General features: G+C 33.4%; 3 protein-coding genes across 7 annotated transcripts; 2 read left to right on the top strand and 1 right to left on the bottom strand.

Moving 5' to 3' along the window:
* Positions 1-5923: 5923 nt before the first annotated feature.
* Positions 5924-10381, top strand: LOC127258390 (SNF2 domain-containing protein CLASSY 3-like). Of its 2 annotated transcripts, none has more exons than XM_051285205.1 (4): positions 5924-6164; positions 6514-7223; positions 7629-7787; positions 8105-10381. In XM_051285205.1, the coding sequence occupies exons 2-4, from the start codon at positions 6525-6527 to the stop codon at positions 10013-10015; spliced, it is 2769 nt and encodes a 922-aa protein (XP_051141162.1). In that variant the 5' UTR covers positions 5924-6164; positions 6514-6524; the 3' UTR covers positions 10016-10381. The 2 variants fall into 2 exon arrangements, with proteins under 2 accessions (XP_051141162.1, XP_051141163.1); XM_051285206.1 differs by having other exon boundaries at positions 6157-6281.
* Positions 10382-11860: 1479 nt separating this feature from the next.
* LOC127257783 (transcription factor GTE8-like) lies at positions 11861-16519 on the top strand. 4 transcript variants are annotated; one of them, XM_051284246.1, is made up of 11 exons: positions 11861-12293; positions 12679-13950; positions 14069-14117; positions 14201-14320; positions 14922-14983; positions 15123-15186; positions 15280-15375; positions 15449-15564; positions 15662-15728; positions 15816-15946; positions 16034-16519. In XM_051284246.1, the coding sequence occupies exons 2-11, from the start codon at positions 12739-12741 to the stop codon at positions 16361-16363; spliced, it is 2247 nt and encodes a 748-aa protein (XP_051140203.1). In that variant the 5' UTR covers positions 11861-12293; positions 12679-12738; the 3' UTR covers positions 16364-16519. The 4 variants fall into 4 exon arrangements, with proteins under 4 accessions (XP_051140203.1, XP_051140204.1, XP_051140205.1 ...); XM_051284247.1 differs by having other exon boundaries at positions 12629-13950; XM_051284248.1 differs by having other exon boundaries at positions 11861-13950; positions 15295-15375.
* Positions 16520-16929: 410 nt separating this feature from the next.
* On the bottom strand, positions 16930-19251 carry LOC127257784 (lysine histidine transporter 1-like). The gene is made up of 8 exons (XM_051284249.1): positions 18868-19251; positions 18617-18774; positions 18157-18540; positions 17684-18077; positions 17476-17581; positions 17309-17400; positions 17119-17187; positions 16930-17039 (listed from the first exon to the last, which is right to left on the bottom strand). Exons 1-8 carry the CDS (start codon positions 18949-18951, stop codon positions 16941-16943), a joined length of 1386 nt encoding a protein of 461 aa, XP_051140206.1. The 5' UTR covers positions 18952-19251; the 3' UTR covers positions 16930-16940.
* Between the last annotated feature and the right edge of the window lie 12 nt (positions 19252-19263).

Here is a 19263-nt window from a genome sequence, read left to right as displayed (position 1 = left end):
AATAACTATAAATATAATTTTATTAAAAATTAAATTTAATTTTTTAAAAGAACTAATAAAAATAAATAGAGTCAATTTTTTTTTTTTCTTATTCAACAATTCTAATTATAACATTCAAACACACATCCTAAACACTCATGCATATACCAATTTTTATGTACTTGTAATATAAAGTCATATGCTCCGCTAACGCGTATATATGCTCTGGTTATATATGGTTGGAAAAATTGACCGTGTTTGGTTCAACATATTCAATTGCTCTTAATAACCTGAGATAAATTCATCATTATTGGCGTTCTCACGACTCCCTGACATGTAAGTAAAGAAAAGAACACATGTTTACTATAGATGGCTAAAAAAGTAAGAAATGAGGTTGATAAGTTTGTTGGTTGTTACTCATGCATCACTACTCTCACAAATTGATTGTTTTTTAGACATATTACGTAGTAATCCACACCATAGCACACACAACAACATTTAGTTCACCAAGGCCGAGAGGGGAAGTGTTCTCACCGAATACGCGAATTGACACATTTCCATGGAAATGACTGAAATTAACTACACTTGAAGATACACGATAATACACAAATAATACCTAAGAAACCATTATTTATACGTGTTTGTACCCAAATCACATTCTTATGTACCTACATAATATATCTACATACCCTAAGGTGGATCTTAACTACTTATAATAATAGTCTCATGTGCTTCAGTAAAGAGTATATATGCCCTGATAACATGTGGTTGGAGAACAATCGTTTTTTGTTCAAAATATTCACTTGTTAACGGTAACTAAGAATGCGTTCATTATGATGGTTTTCTTGTGACACCTCAAATTGTTAAAAAAGGTAAACAACACATATTTATTATGAATGGTTAACCAAGTAAAAAATGACTTAAATAGGTTGTATGATATATGTACTATTATAGTCCAATCTCAACTAGTAGATGTCTAACAAAGTCATAAGTGACTAAGTTGAATTATATTGGTAGTTAGATTACATGATTGTTACCACAAATTGAAAATCTTTAAATCTATTACATATTAATTCACACCGTAGCGCATATAACAACTTTTGGTCAAGGGCATCTAAGCATAGGGTCTGACTCGGCTAAGCAGGTGAGTACTCTAGAGCAGCTAAGTCGTACCTCCAACCTAATTTCGTGTACGAAATTCTACTAGTTGTGTACCTACTGCAGTCTTTTATGTAACTGAACATCATAATCTCATGACAGAATTTTCTAACTGTGTAACTTCATAGCTTATGTTAATACTTGTTATGATTTATCATATGACCAAAAGTGACCTTGATAGATTGGAACCTACGCTACCACGCGCATGTGCTTCGATACATCAATTGTAAACTCTAAAAAATGATTTATATGGCTCTGATACGTTTTTAGAAATCTATTACTTAAAAATATTATAGAAAAATAAACACTATCACATATTTGTTGTTCGTGTCTACATACGTTAGTATATTCTCTCGTTTGTCTTAGTGTATTATTTACAATCAATTATGTATATGTCTAATGGATACAAAACAATAAGCTCCGATTACTTTATACCAATTCGATTATTATTCTTTGAAACTTTATTGACATTGATAGCACAGTAATACCATACTACGACATTGTGGTTCAAGAGATCAACTATATACCCAACTGATAATTTGTGTGCCTCTATTACGTTTTCTGATATGTGTGTAATTAAATTATCATACACAAAAGGGGATTGTCAAATACTCATTATTGGTGTTCATGTACCACAATACATCCAAGTGTGGTTTTGTTGTTGTATATTTACAAACAATATTACATTATATCAAGTATGCAAAAACGGTTTAAACTATACGGTTTATCAAAATATTAAACCGAAACCGAACCTTCTAAATGACGGTTTCGATTACGGTTTAAAAAACCGATAGTTACGGTTTGAACCGCCGATTTATGTATATTCATTTTTAATATTTTTCTTTTTCGTTTTTAAATTTTTCTAAATTTAAAATTTATTTAAAAATAATAATTATTTATTTATTATGTAAAATCATATAAATAATAATTGTTAAGATTGTTACAATATAAAAGTAATTAAAATAATAAATTTACTAAGTAATTAAATTAAATTAAATTTTAAATTAAAATAAAAAATTAATTTTAAGAAATTGATGTGTATTAGATAATAAGATAGTTTAAATTAAACATAATTGTATGATAAGAAATGCAAAATCTAAAATATAAATATACAAAATAATGTATATTATTATTATTATTATTATATAATTAATAATTATTTATTTTTATTAATATTAATATTTCTTTATTTTTATAAAAAATTAATTATATATAGTAATTTTAATTACAAGTATATTGTAATATAAATTTTAGTTCTAAACATCCACCTTCCACATTCTACAAATACTAGACAGGTTGCAGTTGCAAAGACTCATTTTTATTATTTTTTTTATTTTTTATTTTTTTCGTTTTTTTTAGGGTGAACATTCGGATTTTTGGTTTGGATTTTTTCAAATCCGAACAGATCCGAAAGTCCAAAATTTTTGAAAAAATCAATCCGAACCGAACCGAAATAACCAATCTTCGAAATTCAAAAATCCAAAATTCGAACTAAAAAATTCGAACCAAACCGAAAAATCCGAAATTTTAAATATTTTTAATTATTTTTTTAATTTGTAAATTTCTTTTATATTTTATTATTATTTTATAATATTAAATATATATAATATAAAAGTAAATATATTAAAATATAATTAATAATTTTGAGCTTTTTATATTAAAATATAATACTTTTTAATAAAATATTAAATATATTAAAATGTTATATTTCAAATTTCGGATTGATTCGGATTTTAAGTATACCAATTCAATCCGATTCGAAAATTCGAAATTTGTCAAAAATTCAATTCGAACCAAATTTTAAATTTTGATTTTTGGTTTGGATCAAATTTTTAGATTTAAGATATTTTGCTCATCCCTATTGTCGCCCGCCCATAACATTTCATAATCTACAGTCGTCAATCAACCATTGCAGCCGGCGTGCAAGTTCAAAAAAAAAAAATGGCCGAACCGCCGGTTGAAATCGTAAACTGGCGGTCTGATCCAACAGTTCGCACTTTGACAAATATATAAACCGTAACAAACGGTTCGAAAACTAGTAAACCGGAGATTCGGAACTATATAGACAAATTTAAGCCGAATGTATTATAAGTATATAAAATAAATTTGGAAGCATTTAAAGATATTCTAGAGGCACATTTAATTTTTACCAAAGAAAATATAAAAGAGGGACTAATATTAAACTAAATAAATAAAACAGGGAGTGCAGACCAATTATTTTAAAACAGGGACTGAATTATAACTCTACATTACCTGTAGGGAGGGCAGACCAATTATCCGTATAATATATTGTTGAAATTTATTATATATACCAATAATGTATAAATACTTTCTAAAATAATAATATTTTAATATTAAAATAAGATATATAAAAAAATAAAAATCTTATGAAAAAATTATTAATAAAATAAAATAAATAATAAACAATACCAAATTAATTATTATTTATTAAAATAATTAAAATAAAATTATGAGGAATTAAATGTAGACAGATAAAAAGTATAATTATATAATGTGGATAGACAAGAGAATAGTTATTTTAATCCCCAAACAAAAATCTTTTTATTTTATTTTTTACTTTTAAATGTTATATATTGAAATTTTATTGGAAGTTGTCCTAAAAAAATTAATACTAATAAATTACTGTCGTGGTTTCATTTATTTTTTGGCATTTTGATATTTAAATATTAATTATTATATCAAATATAATACTCACTTTGTCCCATAATTATGTATTTGTTTGTTTTTTGCACAGCGTTTTAAAATTTTAGTAATATATTGGGATGTAGTATGAATAAAATAGAAATAACTAAAATAATATTTTTGTGATATAAAAGTAATGATATTTGTGTAATACATTGTAAGTTGTAAAGATATTTATAATGTTAGGTAAATAGTACAGTTACTGAAAGAAGAAATGAATTCTTTGTTAGACTAAAATGAAAAAATAGATAGTTTGTTGTGGGATGAAAATATTACAAATTTAGAAAAAATTATAAAAATATTAATGTTTTATAATACTATGTATATTTATAAAAAAAAATAAAAATATTTTAACATTAAATATAGGGTGTGTTTCTCAAGTCCAATTTTGGATTGGATAATATGCACAGTGATCTAACTCAAAATTGGATTGGAGAGGAGTTTGGAGGACAGACTCACAGACAGTTTGTTCTTTTATAATTATACATATAAAAAAAAAATTATAATTTAATAAAATATAGATTATATGTATATGTTATTTCCTATAAAATAATTTTTTTTATAATATAAATAAATAAAAATTTAAAAATATATACATAGATATAATATAAATTTATAATTAAATTATATAAATTAATATATATATTTATATTATTATATTTATAACTATCAAATTAATACACATCAAAATTCCAACCAAATTCAAATTAAAAAAAAAATCAAAATTCAAACTCATCTCAAAAACTATTTTCTAGGTAATTGTTTTTTTTATAAATTGACAATACCTTTATGATAAGGTAAAAATTAAAAATAATAAATAAATAAAAGGTAAAAAAATAAAATTTATATTAAAAAAAAATATGACGAAAAAATAAAATATTAATTTGTGGACGAAGTGAGTATTAAATTGATTTAGGGTGTGTTTGTTTGGGGGTTTGGATTTTGAGTTGGGATTTGAATAGTAAAAATTTTGAATTTGAATAGTTGTATGATGTGATATAAATAGGTGTTGATTTGATATTTTGAATGTAAAATTGATTTTTAGTATAATATAAAAAATAAAAAATAAATATTTGATTTGATATTTTTGGGAAAAAAAATTGGATGAATAGTATAAATCCAATCCATTTCCCCAAACAAACACACTCTTAACATTACCTACCACAGAAAAAAAATATACTGATATATAAGAATTATTAGCATCGTAAATCGCACTTGCTCTGACGGCCTTTCCTCTTCCTTATGTACTCTTGGCGCGTGGCGGCGTTGGTCGGGCGTGGGGCTCACTTCTGCCGGCCTCCTGTGGCTATTCCGTTTTTCAATGGGAAGTCAGTAGGTTTAGCTGCGGTCCACTAACGTGTTTGATGCAAAACTACAAATTATAGTTGAGATAATAAAAAAATTGTTATTATTATCAATAGTTACAGTGGAATTGTCTGAATCGATTTCTTTCCATCAAAGTTGTGCTTTTTTATATTTGTTTTTCAATATTTTAAATTCAAATTATTACATAAAAATAAATTATTTTTCTAATAAAATATTATATTTAAATAAAAATAAAAATTTTATTTTAAAATTCTCAAAAATAAAAAAGATTGAAATTTTGGTTGTTAATTATTAAAGATCGCATTTAAAAAATTACTATAATATTGTTTTTCTAATCTTATATAGTATATATGCATATATATATTAAAAATAATTTAATATAAATAATGAAAGATTGTATTATGAAAAGATAATATATTTATTGTGTATATATATATATATGTATTTTTATTATTTATACAAAAAATTAAAAATATATTTATAATTTATAAATACTACACTATTAGCATAAATTAAAACATTATACCAAAAAAATATAAATATATGAAAATAAAACATAAAACACAACGTAATATTAATGTTATGTATTTAATTAAAAAATGCGATTATATTATTATAAATAAAAAAATTTCAATTAAAAAGATTACACACGCAATCCCAAAAAACAAACTCTTATTATAAAAATATAATATATTATTATAAAAAAATATATATTTAACTTAAAAATAAAAAAACGCAAACAAACAAACCCTAATCCACGGCGGCAGCAACAATTTCGTGTCCATTCTCCAAAAGTTCTTTCGTCTTTCTTCCGTACTCTTCTTCTTCTTCTCTTCTGTTGCTCTCCACTTTTACTTCCTCTCTTTTTCTTTAGTTTCTTGTCTTGTTGTTGGCTCTTCTTCCTCCTTTTTCTTCGCTTTTCTCTTCACCCCTCTTTCGTCTCTATCTTCATCTTCTCGGCTTCGTCTTTGTTTTCTCTGGATTCAGATTTGCAAACGGTCATTTACTCCCCCAATTTATTTTTTTCTGCCCTGCCGTGCCTTTTAAGTGTTCTTCTTTACATGTTTCGTGCAATGCTGAGGGATTGTGAATATCTAGATATCCTGTAAATTGAAGTAAATTTTCTTTTTTGTAGACGGTTACATTGTGTTTAGTTATTGATTGATGTTTGTGAATATGTTATGCCTTTGGTGTGATTTTTTTATTTATTTATCTTTGTTGAGTTTTGTTGTGTTTTGTTGTTATTATGAGGCAATCGGTTTACTTGCTTAGTTATAGGGGTTTTTATTTTTGTCTTGATTTTCGCTGTCTTGTGGGTGCTGATGCGAGGGGATTGTTGTTTCTTAGGCTAGTTGGAAATGCATGTTGCGGAGCCTCGCATGGATTCGGTTTCAAGGCGAACCAGAAGCCAGTGGGACACCTTCTATAAAAAGCGCTACTATGAGATTAGGAAGGATTCTGATGAGAAGAAAAATCATGATAATGGCAGTGGAGAACATATGGTGCCCGATGATTGTGAACAAGGACAGCTTTTGGTATCTGGCAATGATGGTAATGTAGGAAAGGTAGCCAGGAAGAATGAACATGGTATAATACATGTACATGATTCTGAGGGTTCATCGACGGCTGATGATTCCACTGATGCTGTTGAGCAGAGTGCTGATGATTATGATAAGGATTATAAAGTGTATTCTCTCAGTAATGTGAAGGAGAAAGGGAGAAAACATGTTGGGAGGCCTTCAAAAAATAAGGCTTGTCTGATTGGAGGTTCTAATCGGTTCAACAAGTTATTGGATGACATATTGAAGGGAAAGGGTTCAGTGGGGAGAAAATTGAAGAAAAAAGATGTAGAGATAGTGAAACCGGCCCCAACTAAAGAGAGTGATCAGAGTTACAGTGCTCTGCCAATGAAGTTTCGATTCGAAGATCATCAACCCTCTATCACAGAACCCTCTATCACAGAGAAGTCGGATATGGAAAATAATCTTGATTCTCTATATGATGAGTTGGAGATAGAACTATGTGGGTTTGAGACTCCATCCGCGAATTGTCCCTTGGTTAGTAACTTTTTTTGTCGTTTACATACGCAAATAATTTGGATGATCAATCAATTCGGTTGCTGATTGCTTGTCTTGTTAGGACTAAAGCTTTTTTCTGAAATATTGAAACATGTTTGTCTTTTACATACCCAAATAATTTGAATGATCAATAAATACGGATGCGGATTGCTTGTCTTATAGGACTAAAGCTTTTATTGAATTATTGAAACTTTTTTTGTCGTTTATGTATGCAAATAATATGGATGATCAATAAATTTTGATGCTGATTGCTTGCCTTATTAGGAGGACTTACGCTTTGATTGAATTATTAAAGCATAATTAACATATTTGCTTCGGTGATTATAGCTCAGCAGAGGACAATTGTGAAATTATATATCTTACTCAATTGTTGCGCTTCTGCAGACTGATGATGAATGGACCACCTCCACAGATATTGACGAGAGTCAAACTGACCATTGTAGTAGAGGGAAACATTATCGCATTTTTGATGAGCAAATCGGAATTGTATGTAAATACTGTCGCGAAACGCTGCTGGAAATAAAGTATGTTTTACCAGAACTTGTAAGTATCTGGACTTGCTCCTGTGGTAAACAATGATAATAATTTGAGGTATTTCTATAGATGCAACGTGCTAGATTAAACAACCTATGCATTTAACTATTGTATTCTTATTGAAGTTGTCTAAGATTTGTTGGCTATTAAATTTGTTATATACATTATTTGAAGTTACTGTGATGATAAATTACAATTTCAGTCATTGTGTTGCCAATATAATATTATTGTTAGGTTGAGATATGACTCAACACTGTGTCCTTGAAATTTAGGATAGTTTCGTGTCGGTTAAAATAAAGATTTATACTTTTTCTTGTGCCTTGCAGAATTCAAAAACGCATGAGTGGTCAGGAAGGAGAGGTGTGAAAGAGTTAGACTATTCGATTTTACGGGACTCCTCTACCTGTTGCAAACTGGAGTCTTCCCTCCATTCTGAAGGCACAATTTTGGATTTGATTCCTGATGCCGAGTCAGATTTGTATCCGCATCAGTTGGAGGGATTTGAGTTCTTGTGGAGAAACATAGCCGGAGAAATTAAGATTAATAAACTGGAGAAGCTGTCTCCAGATGGGGGAAGAGGCTGCATAATCTCACATGCTCCGGGCACAGGCAAAACTCGTCTCACTATAGTCTTTCTCCAAACATTCTTGAAGTTGTACCCATCGAGTCGCCCTGTGATCATAGCTCCGCGAGGCATACTTCTCACGTGGGAAAACGAATTTAGAAAATGGAATGTCAACTTCAAATTCCACAACTTGAACAATATCAAACTCTCCGGAGAGGAAACTGCAATTGCTACCGGAGATTCTCGTGTCAACAGAAACAACAAAAACTATGTCCGGATAATGAAGCTGAACTCTTGGATGGAAGGTGGAAGCATTTTGGGGATTGGGTATCGATTGTTTGAAGAACTTGCGAGCGATCACCAGAGAAAGTGGAGCAACAATAAATTTAAAAATATACTTTTGGAGTTGCCGGACGTTTTAGTGTTGGACGAAGGTCACACACCTCGCAATCATCAGAGCTTGACGTGGAAAGTTTTGACGAATGTCACAACACAAAGGCGCATAATTCTCTCTGGGACACCCTTTCAGAATAATTTTTCCGAGCTCTACAATACCCTGTGTCTGGTGAATCCACAGTTCTCCCAACAGATCATGCCAACTGATTGCATCAGAAAATCCAGGAAACAGTCCGGCCGAAAGAGAAAAGCGAATGCAGCCAGAGATGAGTGGGCTTATCTGACAAACTCGATCGCCGATGATCCTGCAAGTGAGGTCAGATTGAAGGAGCTTAGGTCTATGATGGAACCTTTTGTCCATGTACACAAAGGCTGTATTCTTCAAAAAGCACTCCCAGGATTGAGGGATTACTTGATTATCCTGAAACCAACCAGCTTGCAAACCAGGTTGCTCCAAAACCTTGATCGATTTGATAACTTCATCGAGCAAACTCACTTATCATCTCTTATATTAGTCCACCCTGCACTGGTAGCGGAGAAGCCAGAATTCTCTGAGCACCGGAGAAAGCTCAAATTGTTGGAAACAAATTCCAGTGCAGGAGTGAAAACACTCTTCCTGATCAATCTAATTAAACTCTCTGTTGGTCTGCATGAAAAGGTTTTAGTTTTCAGCGAGTTCATTGACCCGCTGCATCACATCCAGAAGCTCCTGGCACACCATTTCTCCTATAAAGAAGGGCAGGAAGTGATCTACATGGATGGCGACCTCAATATGAAGCACCGGCAGCGGCTGATCAATTTGTTCAACGATAAGAAGAGTGAGGCTAAGGTCCTTCTAGCGTCGCTCAAAGCTTGCTCGGAAGGAATAAACTTGGTTGGAGCATCGAGGGTTGTCCTGCTGGATGTTGTTTGGAATCCCTCCGTGGAACGGCAGGCCATCTGCCGAGCCTATCGCCTCGGCCAAGAGAAGGTTGTGCATGTCTATCATTTGATCACTACACCTGAAATGAGGAAGTATGCTCGGCAGGCCCAGAAAGATAGGCTTTCTGACCTGATTTTCTGTCCTGCCGAAGGGAATAGTAAAATGTCGGGGTCGTTGCCTCCTCCTCCATGCCCAAATGGTGGTAATGCTGTTGTTGCTGCTGCTGTGTCTGAAGATCAAGTGCTGGAAGCCATAGTTGAACAGCAAAGCCTTGCCAACATGGTTGACAGAATTGTTCTTCATCCTAAGGAATCTGATTTGGTCAGCACTTTTGGCTTTGTGGATCTCCACTAGCGAGTGTACTCTGATTACTATTAAGGTAATCATCATCTCTCTCTTTCTTTGTTTTTGACATTATTTAGTTGTGCTTATAAAATTTGGGGAGTGGGGTATGGCAAGGTAGTGCAGTGGGGCTTGGTTTTAAATTTGATGTGGGAACTTCCGGTAGATTCTAAGAAAGTTAGACTGGCAGCCTGTAGCATGACGTGAATGCTTTGATTGACTCACTGTCTGAGTACTGTAAGATCTGTCTTTTTGTATTGTTGCTCCGACCGGGACTTGACCAACAATTTCTGAGCTTAGCTTAGCCTTAAAAATGTTCCAGCGCACCATGTGATTGATTGATGTGATGCATTATAAACACTTCTCATTTAGATGGGAGGATTCTGAGAGTTTTATTTTTTATTTTTTAAAAAAATAGTATTTAATATAATATATTTGATTTAATATTTTTTCGAAAAGAAATAATATCAAGTTTTTCAAAATTATTATGTAAATAAAACTTCTTCTCGGCTCGTAATTATTTGCCAAATGATAAATACTCACGTTATTATTGCAAAAAAAGATTGGTATTGTGCAATTAATCTGTTTAGTACTTTTAATGATACAATTATTTATAAATATTTAATAATTAATATATAATATATATTTTATCAATTTATAAAAACTATTAACAAAAAATTATATTTTATATTATTAATACAATTTTTTATATTTAATATATATATATATATAATATCTCCAAAAATACGAGTAAACAAACCCAATGCTCTAAGATTTATGTATAAAATTCTATATCATAAGTCATAATCATTATGTGCTATTCTTTCAAAATTGTAATATATTTTATCAGTTATTTAGTTATGTGTTCAAATATTTAATTGTTATATATTTACCTTATATATATAAAAAAAAAGTATTAAAAGATAATATTTTCTCTTTTTTGTTAAAAAAAAAAATTAGAATGTTTTTTATGGCAATTGAAAAAGAAAGTGCATATAAATTAACAAAATATATAGTGAAGAAAATATTCGATTTGATTAGTACACAATCAACAACAAAAATTTCTTGCCTTTCTTATAAATTCAATTTTGCATATTGTAAAACAGAATAAATAAATAAATAAATAAATAAGAGGATTTCTAATAGTGTTGAACAAAATATCGAAATTTTTTGTTTGAATATTTGAAATTTGGAATCAAATCGATTGAATATTTAATAAATTTTTGAATTTTTAGATCGATATATATTGATGTATTAAAAATTCAAATCAATTCGAAATCTTAAATATAAGATTAATATATTTTTAATTATATATTTAATATTTAAATAAAAAAATAAAATTATTAATTGTATGTAATATACTTATTTTTATTTATATATATTCAATAAATATTATAATATAATAAAATAAATATATAATTAAAAAATTGATTTTTTTTTTTTTGGGGATTTTTAGATTTTGTTTGAATTCTTTAATTTAGATTTTCGAATTTCGATTATTTAGATAAGGTTGTAATTGATTTTTATTTTTATTTTTTAAATAAAATTTTGGATCAATTCGATAAGATTCAAACCGAAAACGCGAATGATCGCCCCTAGTTCCTAAGTTTAATTTTAATAATAGAACATAATAATTATGTAGGACATAGAAGGCGTACACAATTTCGATTCCTAGACCCTTCTTACTTCTTAGTAGCATTATTTTTATTACTCTAACTGTTATTATTATTATTATTATTCAGATCCAGATCTTGCGGCTGACAATCTATACACTACATCAGCCGTTGGATCGAACGATTGCCGATTTGTGCGGTCTAGATTTTTTTCACACGGTTCTTATAACTAAAAGACTAGCGATCCAGTCCCGCTACTTCCACAATCTTTCTCTCTCTACAAAAAGGTCGAACGCGCTTTCTCTCTCTCTCTTGGAAATAATTTTCTCTGCTCACACTTGTGTTGGCGTTTGGAGGCTTCGGGCAGCACTTTCGTTGGGCGCTTTCGTTTTGAGTAGCTTCGTCTTGTTTGCCTGAATTTGTGAATTCTTGGGTTTGAGCTACTGTATCTTTCTACATCTAGTCTCCTCGATTTTTTTTAATTAATCTCGATTGGAGCTCGGGATTTTGAATTATACATCTAGGGTTTTCTTTTTGGTTTCGGCTGTTAGCTGTTACATTAGGGTTTCTTGAGTTTGGTTCTTGTTGTAACTGGAAGTTAATAGAAACTGTTTTTTCGAGGCGGGTTTTAGCTGCTGTGGATTGTTTGGATATCTGAGGATTGGAATTGTATCAAGGTAACTGCGCTTGGGTTTAACTTTTTATTAATGGTGAATTTTATTAGTTTTTCTTGTAGAAACGATGTTCTATGAGTGTAAATTTGGGTTTTTGAAGAGAGCGTGAATTAAGTGGGCAGATTTGGATTTTGGGGCTATACCCCCCTAAAGGAATTGCTGCTTTAAGATTAATGATTTTGTTTATTTGTCTCAATTTGAAAATTTTAGTATGGACCAGATAATTTCACTAATTTCCGAAGTTGAAACTGAACTAAATAGCAGAAAGTAAATTTAAAATTACAGTATAATTTATGGATATGAAATCCCCCAATGATTCCATCTTCTACACGTTTTAGAGATTGGAGAGAGGACATGAATGCAAAATTTTCCACTATGGTTTATGCAGAGTTCAATTGATTGCATTAGGGGGTACAATAATCTGATTTAGTAGACAGAGACTATTCTGATGGCTAAGAAGGATAGATTCCCACCTGGGTATTCTGCTACTTTTGCCCCACATTATGAATCCGAGGGATCAGGTAGCTCAGGCCACATTGATTCGACCGAGGATTCTTCAGCACCCATGAGGAAATGGGTTGATTTGAATTCTGCATCAAGAGATGGTTTTGCTGTACCCATACAAACTATACCATTGTCCAAGCTGTCGACATTTGAAAGAAAGAATTTGGTGCTACGCTTGACATCAGAGCTCGAGCAGATTCGACTTCTTCAAAGCAAAGTTGAGTCACGAAAGGAAAAAAGGGTTAGTGCTATTACGAAGTCATCTTCTAGTGATATACTCAGTTGTAACAACAGCCAAAGGAAAGGGGCACAACTGGGTAATTTGAAGAAGCCTGCTGCATTGGGTCCTGGGCCAGGGAAAAAGGGTGGGCGTGCATGGTCCCGCGGTATAACAGGAAGATTTGAGTCAGTTGCTAATCATGCGAGACACGAGAATGCTAATGCAGGTTTGCTTAAGCAGTGTGAAAGTTTGTTGAAGAAGTTGATGTCACAGCAATATGCTTGGGTGTTTAACACCCCTGTTGATGTGGTAAAATTGAACATACCTGATTACTATGATATTATTAAGAATCCTATGGATCTTGGGACCATAAAGGGCAAACTCTCATCAGGGAAATACTCAAGCCCGTTAGATTTTCTAGCTGATGTCAGGCTTACTTTTTCCAATGCAAAGACGTATAATCCCCCTGGGACTGATGTCCATGTTATTGCTGATACAATGAGTAAGTTTTTTGAATTGAGATGGAAAGCTATAGAGAAGAAACTTGTAGTAAATACAACATCCCAGTCAATGCCTGAAAGATCAGCAATTCCTGAGGAAACTGAAATAGCTAAGCCATTGGCCCCTGCAAAAAAAAGGAAGCTTAGTCCAGTACAGCATGAAGTGCTGCAAGAACCCATTAAGCCAAAGATGACAGAGGAAGAGAAGCAGAAATTGGGGACTGAATTGGAAAATTTGCTTGTGGATCTGCCGGACAGCATCATTGAATTTTTGAAAGCACAAACTTCAAATGGTGGTAATGGTGGAGAGGATGAGATTGAAATCGATATTGACGATCTTTCGGATGAAACCCTGTTTACTTTACGAAAGCTGTTAGATGAGCATTTAAAGGACAAGGAGAAAAACCTTGCCAAATCTGAGGCATGCGAGATCGAGGTAGTTTATTATTTGGTTCTTAGTTTTGTCATTTATTGAAGATTCATGATATGCAGTATCCACTATGATTACCGGGCGTGGCCATTGCTGACAGTGTCATATTTTTCATATGTTCCAGCTGCCTAATGTATCAGGTCTCAGCAATTCCTCACTACAAATTGACAAAGGTTCTACTTGAATTTTCATTGTGCCCTAGCGTATTTTTCTGTACTTTGTCCAACCTGATGCAAGTTATTTTGTCTAATTTCAGGAAATAATCCTATGGATGAGGATGTTGATATTGGGGGGAATGAGGCTCCTGTCACCAGTAATCCTCCAGATTTGGTTGGTAAAGATGCAGGGGGAAGAGCTGAAGAATATAATGAAGCAGGTGAATCTGCATTCATGATAATCAGCTTATATTTGATGCTCCATTTGCATATTTAGGTAGCAAGTGTTGCAAGTGACTTGATTCCTTGGGCTCTTAAACATCAATTTTGGTTCACAGTGTCTCCTTGCAGCAACCTTGGTACTTTGACCTTTAATATCTGCTGCAAAGCAAATTGCGGGATTATATTTTAGTTTCACTATTGGGGATCTATCTCCACCTTTATGATGCTTCCATGACTTCTGATGCCTGTGCACTAAATTCATTATTTTAAACTCATTCATAATCAATTCTTATATCTAGCTATTTATATGGTGATTTTTTAAGTAGGGTGTCATGATAGAAAATTTCATTAGTTAGAGGTTCTCTCATCTGAATTGCTCTGGGCTAAAGATACTTTCATGTATCTATGGATTTTTTTGCTTAAGAGTAGTGAGGAAAGGAAAATCCTTATCTCAGTTATGTTACTGTTCTTAAATAAGGCAGTGTAGCTTTTTAAACACAGCATGGGTTCTCTTTCCTTCGTGCCGCCAATGTAATTTCTTTATGGTCTATTAACTGTTAAATTATTCTCTAAAATTTACTGAGGTTTTCAATCCTGTAGGTCCAGACTCTGATGGAGGATCTGAATGCTCCAAAGATTTATCACCTGCAAAGCAATTGCAGGTATAATTTGCAAAACTGTACAATATTATCCCCTTCTCTGTCCACCACCTCATCCCATCTATTAAACTTTACTGGAATTCCCTTGAGTCGTTGGATTTTAATCTAACCTGTCAGGTTTTATATGCATGTTGTGTTTCAGGATGATGTGGATCAGACAATATCCGATAAAGATCAAGACAAAGATGATCTAGTCAATGGACATGGTAACTGATAATTATTTGCTTAATGGGTTTTCTTATAAGCATTGTCTGAGGGATTAGTCGGGAATTTGTTTTGGCATAACAACATTATGACAGTTCCATTGTTTGCAGAACCAATTTCTGGGTCAAGTCAGCCTGATCAGATTTCGCAACAGAAGTCACACTCGAGTGATGGCGATGGTCTACTGGATGGTAAGGAACGGAATTAATGCATTGGCTGCCTTGCATTTATTTATGCATGATGTTTCATCATTGGACATATTAGGCGAGAGTGCACAAACTGAAAGGCAGGTCTCCCCAGACAAATTGTATAGGGCAGCTCTTTTGAAGAACCGTTTTGCAGATACAATCTTAAAGGCTCGGGAGAAAACACTCGGCCAGGTTGGTTACATTTGAATATGCTGTAACTTTACTGAGCCTCAAGTTATTTAGCTTAGCTGCAACTTGACTTATGGCTTTTATCCCGGACGGTTATCAGGATGAGAAAACTGATCCAGAAAGACTGCGACGTGAAAGAGAGGAACTCGAGAATCTTAAAAAGAGAGGTGCCAATAAATAAATGGCTTTATTTACTCATAATTGATAATCATGTCGAGAACAGTTTCAAACAATTTATATTACCAATTAAGCAGAGAAGGCTAGATTGCAAGCAGAAGCAAGAGCTGCTGAGGATGCTCGGAGGCAAGCTGAAGCGGAAGCTGCAGCTGAGGCCAAACGAAGGAGAGAGCTTGAGAGAGAGGCGGCTAGAGAAAAGTTGCTGAAGGTATGTTTACATCAAAGCTTAAAAGTCCATATTAATCACCATCATAAGCATTTATTATTAATGTACTTGAATTTTCTTCCCATGAAGATGGAGAAGACTGTTGAAATCAATGAGAACTCCCGGTTTCTTGAAGACCTGGAGATGCTTAGTGCTTCTGCTCCCGAGCAGCTTCCGTGTTATGTAGAAGATGATATTAGCCCAGATGAATCGCAGGATGGATTTGGGAGTTTCAAATTCAGGGGCAGTAATCCCTTGGAACAACTTGGATTGTACATGAAAGAGGACGAGGATGAGGAGGAAGTTGAGCCTCCAGCAGCAGCACCACCACTATCACTCCTGAGTGGTGAACCCGACAATGACAATGACAATGACAACAACAAAGCCACGGAAGATGTCGAGGAAGGAGAGATTGATTAGTCTCTATAGTTATGTACTCCAGAACGGATGGTTATAAAGTTGCAATGTATGAACATCCTATGTAAGATTAAAACCCCCCAAAAAAATGAAAAAATATTAGAAATTTAGAGAAAGAAAGAAAAAGAAAAAAAAAAAAAAAAAAGAGTAAAAATAGAAGTGGTGAAGGGTGTAGATATAATGCAGAATGGTTGGTTATTGCTTCCTGGATTAATGTTTGGCTGCTGCTTGAAATGTACCACTGTAATATGGAGAGAGTGATAAATGTGCTTCATTACCATAACCTTTATATGCTCTGGCTGGCTGGTTACTAAAAATCAAAGTAAGTGTATGGTGTTTATGCATTCAAACCTTAGGTGGTTATTCATAATCTTGGACTGAAACTCGTATACATTACAGAGCGTCTGCTTTGTAAATAAAAATAATATGATGGAAACGAAAACATCATCTGAAAAAGGAAATACTTGCTACAAATTACAAAAGAGGATATAAGTTCTTAAGTTTGTGATTGATTCGTGTTGGCTTGGGGTATTTGTTCTTATTTATATATCCATCTCTGGTTGGATGTCAGCATCCATAGTTATGGGAACATCTTGTAGGTTTTTGCCTGCAGTATTATATTCCTTAGGCCTCCAATTGATGACACCATCATTAGCATGACCCCAAGAAAGATGCAAATCTGTAGCAGCACCCGGAAATTAGATTGAATCGATAAAATGGAATGGAAGAACATCACAAGACAAGACAACTTTACTTACCCAATTAGTGAACCAAGATAAGCTAAATCTTTTTGGCTTGTAGACTGCTAGCCACATGATACATGGAAGCTGAAACAAAGGGAAAACAAGCCTGATCGGTAAACACTTGCACTCATTTATCAAACCTTTGTTTCTATGGCTAACCAAGAAAGAAAATGGGATGCATATATACATACAGCCTATGACTTACAAAGTACGTTGTTGGGGCGAAAGCGAACCCTCCGAAAAACCCAAGAAGGCCACCAAAGAAGGGGAAAAGTATGGCTATGAACATAGTGAATGCTGAAAAACTACAAGTGTTAAAAAGAGTATTCATTCCATAGTAGAAAACAACCCAAGCCAAGAAAGTTCACTAACCAACATATATGTTGCGCGAGATGAAACGAAGCATGGTGCTCGGCTTGAACCGCATCTTTTTCACCAATAAAGTTTCAATCATGTCAAAAACCGGCATAGCGTAGATCTACATGCATGTTATCAAATCAAGACTCATTATATGTCAAAGTAAATAAATCCAACAACTTGGTGCAAAGAAAAAAGCCAAAGTCAGTCTTTAGAAATGAACCTGATAGCTTCCAATGACATGGATCACCACAAACATATTAGCAGCTGCTATGAGCCATTTAGGCTTTTCTAAGGAGATAAGAATGTTGTCTTCCACTTGGTTTCCGAACATCCGGTAACCAATAAGCGCAACGGGGAAGTAGCAGAGGGCGACGACAAAGTAGGCTACAAGCACTCCTTTCCACATTGGCTTCTTCGAAGGTTTCTCCGGGGTCGAAGGAATCGTTGCTTGAATCTCCAACACCACATTATGTCCAGCATAGGCAAAGGCAACATCTCCCAATGCAGTGAAAAAGTCGAAGACTGTCCCTACTTTGCTACTGGCTGGATATCCGTATTCGACGCCCTTTTGCACGCCTTTGTGGAGAGAAGCAGTCCATGCAATAGTCGAGTACCTGCGTGCTTTACGTGCATTGTGTTAAGGTTCTTTTTGCGAAGATTTATATATCTGTCGAAAGTCAGTGATGAACTTACGTTAACGACATAACAGCAGCAGCCAGCGACACGCCGGAGATTGAATTGAAGTTGGGAAGATGGGAGAGGACGAAATGGACAGAAGCAAATATCATTATGAAGTAAGTAGTTCTGATGTTCTTGCAGCCCCCGCATACGGTTTTGTGGACTTTCTCGAGCGACTTGCCACCGGTGACCATGTAAACTATGTTGACACCGACTTCGACTATCAGTTGTTGAGGCACTACGATGTAGAGGCCTAGCTTTTCGCCAAAGGCGTGCTGCCCGAGTTCGTGGTATCTATCAAAACGTTTCCCGGGAACCATCTCATGCATTTCGACCATTTGCCATAAGGTGTATAAGGTAATGATCCATGACAGGATGAGAATAATGACTCCCGGCCCCCTAAATTGATTACGGAATCATCAAGATATGGATGGTAATGAAAATGAATTCGAATGTAATGGTAGCTGCTGTTTACCATCCAAGAGCTGCCATGGCATAAGGGAGACTGAGGACACCTGCTCCAACCATGGCTGTAACATTGTGGAAAGCAGAGTACCACCATTTTGCATTTCTTGAAGAAGTAATTGGAAGCCAATCATCTATTGCTTTCTGCTCCAACGATCTGTACGTCTCCTGCAAAAAAAAAAAAAAAGCACAAGAAGAGCAAATTCAGGAAATGGCTATATGTATAGTTTTGGTAATGAGGAAATGGTGATAAAGAGTTACTTTAGTTGGGCGGTAAGTGTTCCCCTCCATCGGTGTCGAGTAAGGAAGAGATGGATTGTCACCGGTTACAGCTTCTTTTTCCATTATGGAATGGAAATAACAAAATGAACAAGACAACTAAACTAGAAATGGTTGATTCTCATATCAAGAACAAGTTGAGACATGAATAGTGGCAAGATTTTGTCCTTTTAAGTAGCAATAAACATGTTCACTGGCCATCGATGTTATCATCATACGACAACAAGTTCATAGAAATTTTCACTGCTGAGATGATATCAGTATGCTGGCATTGATGATAAAGAGAACTGCTGGTTTTGTTTTGTTTTGTTTTGTTTAATTAGCCGAGATTCCAAACTAAAGAAAAAGTTGTGATTGTGCATATTCACCCCCTTGTCT

This window comes from Andrographis paniculata, unplaced genomic scaffold, assembly GCF_009805555.1.
Source record: "Andrographis paniculata isolate CXL003 unplaced genomic scaffold, ASM980555v1 Contig59END, whole genome shotgun sequence".
In the NCBI taxonomy this organism is placed as follows: domain Eukaryota; kingdom Viridiplantae; phylum Streptophyta; class Magnoliopsida; order Lamiales; family Acanthaceae; genus Andrographis; species Andrographis paniculata.
Note: the sequence above shows the minus strand (reverse complement) of the source record. Positions and strands in the feature narration are given on the sequence as shown.